General features: G+C 42.1%; 1 protein-coding gene across 1 annotated transcript; it reads right to left on the bottom strand.

Annotated features, from left to right (window-relative positions):
* Nucleotides 1-6,854: 6,854 nt before the first annotated feature.
* On the bottom strand, nucleotides 6,855-10,318 carry irx3a (iroquois homeobox 3a). The gene is made up of 2 exons (XM_026294487.1): nucleotides 9,826-10,318; nucleotides 6,855-9,189 (listed from the first exon to the last, which is right to left on the bottom strand). The coding sequence occupies exons 1-2, from the start codon at nucleotides 10,042-10,044 to the stop codon at nucleotides 8,125-8,127; spliced, it is 1,284 nt and encodes a 427-aa protein (XP_026150272.1). The 5' UTR covers nucleotides 10,045-10,318; the 3' UTR covers nucleotides 6,855-8,124.
* Between the last annotated feature and the right edge of the window lie 1,037 nt (nucleotides 10,319-11,355).

Genomic DNA, 11,355 nt, shown 5'->3' with positions numbered 1-11,355 from the left:
CTGTTTTAGCACTGTGCCTTTCTCAATCTGTGTTCTATTTCTGTTTCTCTGTCATGATCCTCTACTTTCTAACTCCTTTTTCCTGATATAAATATGTTTATTTTTATTACATTTACTGTAAATTACTGGAACCAAATGTGCTACTGCAGTCTTGGCCAGGTCTGGGAAACAGGATCTATGCTCTCAGTGGGTCTAAACTGGTTAAATCAAAATAAAAAATCCAAAGGTTGAGCTGCCTGTCAGTATTCATTAATTGTGGCAGATATTGGATTCTATGCAGACACACTGTGCAGGCTTTCAGGCATGGTGGATTGTGGAGACAATTGGCTGAACTGAAGACAATCAATAGCAGGGTTTACAACTTAGACACTGGTAGGCATCATCATTACACGATGAAGCCCTCTCACCTGCTGTTATCGACCTCCCTCTCAGGTTTACAGCAGCAGCAAACAACACTTGGCTTGTCTGGTGATGTCATATATAGTTGTGTATGTGTGTGTCTGGTTTCTAGCAGCAAGGCAAACAGAACCTGTCTGGGTCACGCAGTAATGCTATGGGATGTGAATAGCCCTATCTGTGGTATCCGTGTTTGAATAAATCACTTGTGGTGGTGTGTTGCAAAATACATCCACAAATATGATAAGTTGGAGCTACCGTGTCCAGTGCTAGTAAAGTCTCTGTTGTTCCTGTGTTGTGCTGATAAGCAGACTCAGCTCTGTGTGGCTAAACAATTTCCTGTACATGGTTTTCCTCCTACCTAACACCACACTAGTTCTCGAAAAAAAATGATTAGCCAGCGAGCTGTCCGGATACACATACCTACCACGTAGAAGCCTTGACTTACATACCAAACACACATGCGCACAGGGAAATATGTATGTATTTGATCATTTTATATATTTAATATGCTTCTTTATCAACATGTTTTATCCTCAACAACTTCTAATAAATACAAACCAGGGAACTGTTTAGGCCTTAAGCAACCAAGCACATAGGGGTGAAGAGTCATCACTCCCAGACTTTAGAATGATTATGTAAGATGGGGAAGTACTATGGAAAAAAATATGACAAACTAGAAAGGGACAGCTGCATTTTCCATGCCGCTTTAACATAAAATTCCTATAGAAGAATGCATTCTTTCACAAATAACTGTACACTGCTTTACCACAAAGCAGGCATCAGGTGCAGAGTTATACAGTCATCACTTATCTGATAGTCTATTAAAGATGTTTCATGGACACTGAGTCAATTTCATTTAGCTGTAAACTGTGAGTAGCAATCAAAATCAATCCTGCTTCTCATAATACCCAGAAGAGAGCATTTAAAGAGCTTCATATTGGCAGTATGCAGGCACAGAAGTGAAAACGGTATATAAAAGAAACCTCATATCTGCAGCGTGTAGCACTGATAGGGAGGTGATGGATACAGCCAGTTGGAGGTTGTGAAAATGAACTAAAGAGGATGTGGATCAAAGCAAGGGACACCACAAGTGATCATGGTTAGACTTCCTGCGCCCCTCACCGCCCCCATCATGCCTTCCTTTACATTACCATTATTAAAAAGCGAGAGGACTCTCTTAATAAAGTCTATTAATCACACCAGGGGAGTTAGTTCATCAGTTCACCCTCTCTCAAGGGTCTCTAATCAATCAAGCTCGCTGGTAATGTATTCATGGAAGATGTAAGAAAGGACTTGTTTGACAGTGTTCCAAGGAGGAAGATTTTATTAAGTTCCCTTCACTAGTCGGCTAATCCTGAGGAGTCATGAATACGCGCTCACCCTACAGCACCTTGTCTTTGCCGCCTGGTCCTGTGAATAAAAGGGCCTTCATAATGTATGAAGTCTGTACAAATATTGGAAACGTCCAAAATATGTCCTCTCATTAACAGCGATGAGTGAAAGCCAGCATATTGGCATTTGTCAGATATGCTCCGAGTGTAAAGGCACTGTTGTACAAGGCCTCTGCTGTGTCGGGTGATGTAGAGACATCACTCTCTTGCGATCCTCTCAAAAGCTGTAGAAAATGTGTCTTATTAGTTCACATGAGGTGGCGAAATTCTGTGCTACACCGCTGACTAATGTACAAAGCTGAGAAAGTGCAGGGCTGATGGTTTTGCTGGGCCTCTGTTAGTGACGTGTGAGGGGAGAGGGTGAGAAGAGGGGACATCAGGCTGGTAAAACTGTGCAGCTGTTGGAAGCAGCTATGAGGCCAGGCGTTTTCCAATAAACCCACCCCCTCTGTTCATCTCCGCGGTAAAATGCTTTATAGGCAGATTGACATGGTAAAGAGATGAAGGAATGCAGCATTCCCCTAGAAACTTTCTATAAAGAATGTTCCTATAATTTTCTTTTACACTCATTTAAATAAAATGTCAAGACTAACTATAATATTGTGTGAATTAGATAAGAGAAGGTAGGAACATACACATACTGGGGCTGAAATATGTTTTATAGAGGAGGGTGCATAAAAAACCCTTACTGCCTTTGCTTTGTCCTGAGGAATAACTGAAAGAAGGCTATGCTTGACTTCAAAGCTGCATTTCCATAATTGCCCTGTAACTCGGGCCTGTCTGAAGGATCTGAAGGGGGCTGAGAAAAGCACAATCTTTCAGCTGGGTGAACGGCAAAAGCCCCAACGCCTCTCCCTCTGGCCTGTCGGCCTGTCGCCCCCTTCCCCACTTGTTGCCTTTCGGATTCACTCAAAGAATTCCTCTCTCTAGCCTCCATCAACAAAAGGCATGAAATCAGTGCCTTCCCTCTCTCCCGTTTCGGCCCCAGAGAATGTCACTCCTTCTGGGCCTTTTGTCCTTTACTCAGCCCAGGAAGCACAACAACCCCTCTCCCCCTGCATCCTTGCTATTCTTTAACATGTTGCTGCTACACTTTCACTTACTTACATTCTCAATTATAAATGTGCCATAAAACATGCAGTAGACAGAAGTCCATGTCTTTGGCAGAGGTAAAATCAATCTTTCCACCTTTTATTTACTTTTTTTCTCTCAACTTTGGAGTGCAACCCCTGTAACAGGTTGCTGGAAAGTGCCGCGGCCTGTGAGCTTGTGTAGGATTCCGTGCTCCTCCTGTGGTCAGCTGACACACAGGACCAGTGCTTGCAAAAGGGCAGTCTCTTTCTTGGCCAGGGCAAGCACTGGGTGGGGGCGCGGTTGACAGTGGCTCATAAAAGGATTAGTCCACCGCACAAAGACAGTGGGCTGCTTCTAAGCCTGACTAGGTCCACAAAGGAGGTGACATTTGTCTGTCTCTGTGGCAGGAGGGGGTGTGGCAGAACGGTCGAAGCTGGGGGTAGGAGGACGAGGTGGCACTGGTGGTAGGGCTACAATGAGAGAAGGGGTGGATGAGGTGAAAACGCAAGACTGACCCTCTTTATTTGCAGCGGCCTCCTCTTTCACAGGGCACCTCTGGCCCCTTCGATGGGCTGCTCTGGTGTTTATTTACTCCATGGTTTCTCCCCAGTCCTCTGATGGCTCCATTGGCCAGACCTTTTCAGCTGCCTCGTACTGCCGTCCACCTTCTCCCAGATCAATGAACACTTCGAAAGACAGATTAAATTTCCTTTTAATGATTCCATCTTTCTCTGGTTTTTCCCCTTCTAAATGGCTCTTAAACAATGCATTACTTTCTCACCCATGTAGCTGCATGTAGTGCAGTCTCAGAGTAGCGAGTGCAGAAAGAGAGCAGCACTCAACAGTGCTCCGGACAACATAAGCAATGTGATTAGATGTGAAATGAAGTACAATTTATTTGCACTGTGTCAACTGTATCTGTGTTTCCCACGCTCCTAATGCTGCATAACAATCCATGAATTAGTAAATAATTACTAGACAGTGAAAGTAAATGAGTATCTGTTGCTTTATAATGTGCTAAATCTGAATATGAAAAACTCAGTGTCACAATTTGATTATTATTTAGTTCTTTAAGCCTGTAACAAGTATGATCCTAATACTTGAAATTCTATCTTAACTTCTTCATCATCTTGCCACCTTGTGTTGAATAGATTTGCTTTTTAGGCAGTTGAGTCATTCTACCTTACCTTACAGTGCTACAGTGTGCCCCGCAGGTGCTGAACATTTAACATAGGGTGGACTTTAGAAATAAGAAGAGGAGTCAATGTTGATTATTGCCCATTAGCCAGAGAACATCCACTTAATGTGTGAGGAAAGAAGGGACACACTGTGCCCCACTGGAAATTATCTCTGTGCAGCTCAGAGCAAAATGTTAGAGAATGCATTGCATTTGCTCTTTGTAACAGGGAGCAGGTTGGACATGTATGGCAACGCAAGCAGGCATGATTACTTTGTTTCTGCTGAGGCACTTTAATCCCTAATTTCATGCACTGATCAGAGGACAGACCCTGAGCTCCAGACACGATCACTGGCCCTTCGGTAGCATTTCAGCTTGAACCCTCGTGATCAAGAGGGGGCTTGTTCTGGGCCCCCCCAGGATCAAACATCCCGGCGAACAGGGAAATAAGGGTCCTTTTTTCTGATAAGGTTCAGTATCTTCACATGCAGCCAGATGCTTTTACAGCCCACCTTTTTTGTTTGTATTCTTACTTTTATTTTAGGCCGACATAAATTTTTACAACTTTAATTCATAATACTTGTCATAATTAGCATCATCATAATTATGTCTTTAATGATTAGAATGCACTTTTATAGGTGGTTGTTTAAATTGCAGTGGCATTTATTAATAGGCGTTTTAAAGGTTAACACTTTCTGTTTTGTTTTTCTTTCCTTGTAACAACAACGTTCCATATGAACATCTAATTTTCCTTTGTATTGTGTAGTTATGAATCATCACTGCCCGTGTAACTCAGGTCATTCAAAGCTACTTCCTCTAACAAAAGGAAGAATCTACAAAGAAAAACAACTATTACATCAATCATCCGGCTGATGCCACTTATGAATATGCATCGCGCCTTTAGACGGGGCTCTCAAGGAGGATAATTGATTGGACAGGAAGGCAACATGGTGAGAGCAGCTCCAAAAGGCTCCGGACTCTGCATCTCTCGGGCTGTGTTAGGGGTTTGTTTTAAAGGACAGCTTATACCTAGAGAGGACACGGCTCCGGCGATTCAGCGCGTTTCATTGCGCACATTAAATTGACATTGTCCTCATTGACCAGCTGAGTCTAGTCGAGGAATGTGTGACAGGGTGCCTCTCTGTATGCGCGTTTAAATGCAATCGTAAATCCGAGTGCCTTTGGATATTAAACTTTGAAAAGAAATTTTAAAAAATGAAATTAATATTAAAAGAAATTGATAAAAAACATTACAGTGTCGGCGAAAAGGATGGTTTTCCCTTAAACTAGGGTAACTTAGGAAATCAGAGTTTGTCCTCCTAAATTAGGGCCTTCATTTTAAAATGTTTGAACACATTTTGGACTGCTTTTAAATTAACTGGATAAATAAAAATGCGTCATGAAGACTGATGTCTTTTAAAGGCTGAAGACATTTTGTAAACATATAGATATATTTATTATTAGAAATTACTGACATTTTTCTTCTGTTGATTTTTTTCTCTTGCCTTTTTGCCTTTCATTTTTGAGCATTTTATTTTATCTTATGAGAAACAGTAAAATCACTGTTTTCAGTAATAACTGGTTCCTGTATTCTTCAAGTTGAGCATCGCATTCATGCTTGTTTTTTGTAATATTTCACATATTAATAAGTGTAGAAAAGCAAAAAAATAAAATAAAATTGTGAATTTAAAATATGTTCCCAGTTTTATTTTTCCATTTAGTAAATATTTGCATACTTTTTATGCCTAAATGTTTGATGCATGCCACTTAGCCTGAAGGTTCCTCTTTGGCTTCCATTAAATATAATTGAAGCTCTTCTTCTTCGTATTATTATTATTTTTAATAAAATCTCTGCTTGCTTTTTGAAGCCTTTAAATCTTCGCATTCATTTTGAGAGATGTGCTGCGTTTATACACAAAAAATCACAGCACTGATGCTCGAAAACACATTAAAAAGACATGATATTGTGACAGATTTGTAAGAGCAAAATGTTACTATCGGATTTTATATCAGAGCTGATGGATTAATAAGCAATGAGACAAAAAAAATAATAAATAATGAGCCTGCATGAGGAAGAAGAATGTGTGTGTGTGTGAGTGTGTGTCTGCGTGTGTGCACCAGAACATGGTCGACTGCGAGTGACTGTAGAGGGAGCTCCAACACTAAGTTTACATAAACTTCCTCTGATAAGAGCTCACACATGCAAATGATCACATCACGGGCAAGCAAAATAAATGATGTTATTATTAGTTATACAGAGACGATACATTACAATTATAGCAAAGAGCGACGCTGGTTGAGGAAAATGTATGATATATGCGAAGAGCGACAGCAATTACAAATTGAGCATGATGAGATGTGGGAGTTTGCACTCGCAAAGCCAAAATCCATCTTTAGAATCAGCTGAAACCAGTCCGAGCGAGCAGCAGCGATCCTCTCCAACAGTCATTCATTACCTAAAGTCTTTTTTTTTCTACACTGTGCAATTTCAGAAGAAATTTAATGAAAGAATTATTCATTGTAAATGCGACCGCTACGCCTGCGTTAAGGATAATCCCACAACGTTAATATCCAAATGTACGCCGCAGTACTAACTAATTAGCTCTAAGTCCCTCCACTATAAAAGTCTGATAAATCCCTCTCGAATATTTACTTATCACATTCCACGGAGGATGAAGTCTGCGCCTCGGGCTGTCCACTATAACACACATGCAAGAACCAAAGCGATGCAATCCAGGCTGCAGTGCGCAATAACAGCCGCCATCAAAAGCAGCTGTCAAAGTCCCCCTCGGCCAAAAAGCCTCAGCCATCGCTTAAAGTTGCAGCAGTTCATTTATTAGCCAAAATATAGACTTTCTTGTACAATTTGGTTCACAAGTATGTACATATTCTTAACTTTATATACAAAACATTTGAACATCAAATCCTCACAGAACTTACAAAAAGAAAACAAAAAGAAAGAAACTCACAGACTACAGGTTCATACATTATTACATTAGCAGTTTTACACAGGACATGCTTACAATGTAAGTATACAGAGATGTATTATTCGTATTTTACATTCCATATTCAACCTAAAATTTAAAGAAACAAAAAGAGGATGGGCGAAGAAGGTATGAAGAGGAAGAGAGAGAGCCCCGAAAGAAGCATCGCTTCTTCTAGTTGGTGCTGAGGCCTGAAATACACAGGGGTAAAATAAAATAAAATAAAATAAAATAAAAATGTAGAGATCTAAAACACACTCACACACACACACACCCTAATAATAGACTCATGAAGAGCAAAACACAAAGTGATAAAAAAAAGTGACAATTGCCTTTCAAAAACGAGTCTGTAGTGAATTTGCATTGAACTCATTTGCATGACCAAACAAGTGTAACATAGGCCTTGACAAAACAACACAAGCGCACAGACAGGAATTTAAAAAAAAAATAATCTTAGAATAAAAGCTAATTTGGGTAAATAGGGTGTTTAAAACAAAAAAAAAAGAAAGCTGAGATATGGCATCAAAAAAGAAAAATTCTGAAATTGACAGCCTCTCTATCTTTGAACTGGGTGGAAAGCTGTTTTCACAACTTCTCCCCTGCATCCAAGGCACTAAGATCTCTCTGAAATTGTGGCAATTGAATTGAAAAAAAAAATGCATTGAGTAAACTGTCTATATATTTGGTGAATTTCGTGTTGGTGTAATTGGGGAGGGTTTTATGTAAACCGTTAAAATACAAGCACATAGGCCTCAATATCATATAGATGTAGCAATATCAAAACAGAAGAAGGGATGGGGCAGGAAATTTTAAGAACAATTGTCACCCAATTCAGCATTTCCTTAAATGTTTTCTGATGAGGTTTACAAAATCCTCACAGACATGTTTCAAAGCATACACACACACACACATCACACACACACACACACTGTACTCTGTAAGCTACAACATAGTAACACTGTTCATCTGTGTGGCCTAGAGAGAGAAAAAAAATCCATGAACAGGCAAAGAAGGCAGAAGGAGGGTGTAAAACAACAGAAATGAATGAGGGGCAATGGACTAGTGTCTTTGTTTCTGTAGTTATTTATACATGCGCGTCTCAGTGTCGGGGACATGTACCTGTGACTGGAGTCTCTGAACTATGACTCTTGTCCTCCGTTTGCCTGCTGCTGTAGAGGGCCAGGCCGGTGGCAGTGGCCTGGTTCGCCAGTCCCAGGTAATGATTTGAGTTCAGTAAAGCCAGCTGGTGCGCCGAGAAGGCTCGGTTCGTCCAGTTCTGGATTTTCCCAACGGGACAAGAAGAGATGAGTCTGTGAGGGCCGATTATGGTCTGGGCGGTCGGCCCTGCGGAGTTGCTGCCGTTCATTTGTGGCGATTTGCGCGGATTGTCAGGGGCCGTGGCTGTCTCTGCCAAAGACCAGATCTTTGGCTTTTGGGCTGGCGCGGGGTTGTTTTCTGAGGGCGGTGAGCTAACGGACACTGGGTTCAGTTTGAGCTGTTCTCCGTTTGGTTGGGACGCTTTGATGTCCAATGAAGAGTGGTGGTGATGGTGGTGGTGGTGGTGGCTGTGGAAGTTCTCTCCTCTCTCCACGTCTTTGCCATCTTTACCCACAGCTTTTAGAAACCTCTGGTCGGACCCTTGTAAATCCTCATAGCCGTCAGAAATCTCAGAGTCACTCCTCACGTCTAGTTTAATGTCTGAATGCAGGTCGTCCTGGTCGTCCAAGTCGTCCTTGTTCTCAATATTTTCCGTGTCGATGTTCTCCAAGTCGATCTCCTCCTCGTCCTCCCTCTTGTCCCCCTCCTCCCCCTCGTGATCGCTGCTGTAAACATTCCCCTCTTCGTCGGTCCGGTTCCGGGGGGCCCAGGTCATCTTGTTCTCCTTCTTTAGCCTCCTCCTGGCGTTGGCGAACCAGGTGGACACCTGGGTGAGGGTCATTTTGGTGATGATGGCCAGCATGATCTTCTCGCCCTTGGTTGGGTAGGGGTTCTTGCGGTGCTCACTGAGCCAGGCCTTCAGGGTGCTGGTGCTCTCCCTGGTGGCGTTTTTGGGTCTGGACGGGTCACCGAACTGATATTGGCCATATGGGTAAAAAGCAGGGTGATGGTGGGCAAACCCTGGGTGCTGGACACCGGGGCTGTCTTTCAGTTCATACTGAGCCCCCTGCAAAGACAAAATAGGAAGGAGTCAAGAAACGTGCAGCACATTTAAAGTATTAACAACAGAATTTACTTTCTCTGGAATCTTTCTTCCCAGTAAACACGACCATGGCTCCAGTGCGGCGGGTGGATTTGAAGTAATAAACCAGATTATTATGACAGTGTAAACAAGTAAAACGACTAATGTCTTTTCAGCACAACTGAAATATTTACGTCCCCACAGCTGATTATAAAAATTTTAACCAAGTGGATTTTAGTTTTGTTGAAATCGAAACTCTTGCACAGACAAGACTTTACTTTTTTTATATACACTCAGCCACTCAGCAATACATGTGAACCCCCAGCACATCACATTGCATCAGGTCATCAAGCGTTTGACTGTCAGATTTAAGAAGTCCTATGACAACAACAAGCTTAAAGCACAAGCGTGTTTTTTTTAATGCGTTACTTTTTAACCAACTAAACTTAACTAAAACTGACAAAACTCTCAACGGCAAAGTTCAGCGCGGCGCTCTGATGGTTTGGACTTAAAAAAAAAAAGTGCCAATAAAGCTCTGGAAGGCCCGGGAATCGATTTCTTTCCGTTTTCAACAGTCACATAAAGTTATGGATTACTCACAAACAGAGCACAGCCACTCACCAATTGATTGAAAATGGATATATCGTTAGAGTAGGGGAGAAACGCTCCATAGCCCTGCGCTGCTGCGGCGAAGGGAGATCCATACATAGTGGAGAGGACGTTGGAGAGCGCGCCGGACGGACTGAGCTCTGTCCCGGCCCGGGCATTGCTGGCGATCCCCTGGCGCTCCGGCGGGTATATCGGTCGGATATACTGATATCCCAGCTGAGGGAAAGACATGGCGGTAGGAAAAGGGGGGAAAAGTCTGCTGCAGTCACACAAAGCAAGGGAATTGCCTCGATATCCACTTTTACAGTGTGAGCATGTGAGCAACAAAAGGTGCAAGCAGGGGAAGTCTGTATTTCCTCGGAACAGCCAGTGTAAACGATCCGGTTGCGCCCCTTATTTCTTCCTCTTCTCCTTCTTTCCACCCTCACTTCCCTATTGATCTGGATGGACTAAGGTCAGGTCCTTACAGATTGCTTTAGATTATTGGGACTCCCTTGCTCAGATTGACATTTCTAGTCGTTTAGAAGCCCCTCCTATTTCTCAGATCTCACCTCTCTCATACACACTACACAGCAAACAGCTCTCTCTCTCTCTCTCTCTCTCTCCCTCCCCCTCCCTCCCTCTCTCTCTCTCTCACCCTCCCTCTCTCTCTCTCTCTCTCTCTATCTCACTCCCTCTCTCTCTCTCTCCCCCCTCCTCCTCTTGGATAAGTGCACTGACGTCGCGAGCTCTTATTTGAATGGGATTTCAAATCTCATTTTATGGCTCGCCAATCTATTTCATTTGTTCGCGTCTGTCCTACCACTTTTTTTTCGCGTGTTAATGCACAATTTTTGCACAACGGGTAACCATTTCGGTGTCAGTGACTGATTAACTTTTTTTTTTTTTTTTTTTTCTGCAGTTTCCTTTTAAAATCCAAATACAGAAGAAAGTTTTCTTCATCGAGCCAGATTCGGAAACTCATCCGGCAAGAGGACATTGTTTATATATATATATATATATATAAAAAAAAATAGGTAAACAGCATCATCGGGAAGTAAAGTTTAGGACGTCTTAAAGCCAGTTTTCCTTCCTTTTATATTTCTGTATGAATAGATTAAAAAAATCGTCAATATCTAGATAGACTAAATCTCTATTTAAAAAAAAATAGGCTAATTAATGTTTTTGTATACAGACGGAGAACATAGCTTGCTTTGTAATGGCCCGGGATCACAGTTTATGCACACACACACACACACACACACACACACACACACACTTTTTTATTTAGCGCCACATGACGGTGCAAGCTGTGTTTTCTTACACCGCTTTGGAGGGTTAGGGGCTCTTGGGTGGCAGGCGAATCGGAGTCAATTCATTTTTTAATTTGAGACATCAAACGCATCGCATGTAGCCACTTGACATCAAAGAGAGAGAGCTGATGATTACCTCCGTTAATGAAGACTAAGTGTAAAGCACCAACGGTGATACCAAATAAACATTTTAGTGGATTGGGCTGGAAAGATGTTTATTCTGGGGAACGACACTCTGACACTCCAATGG

This window comes from Mastacembelus armatus, chromosome 3 (genome assembly GCF_900324485.2).
Source record: "Mastacembelus armatus chromosome 3, fMasArm1.2, whole genome shotgun sequence".
NCBI lineage: Eukaryota > Metazoa > Chordata > Actinopteri > Synbranchiformes > Mastacembelidae > Mastacembelus > Mastacembelus armatus.
This window is presented reverse-complemented; position numbering and strand designations above follow the sequence as displayed.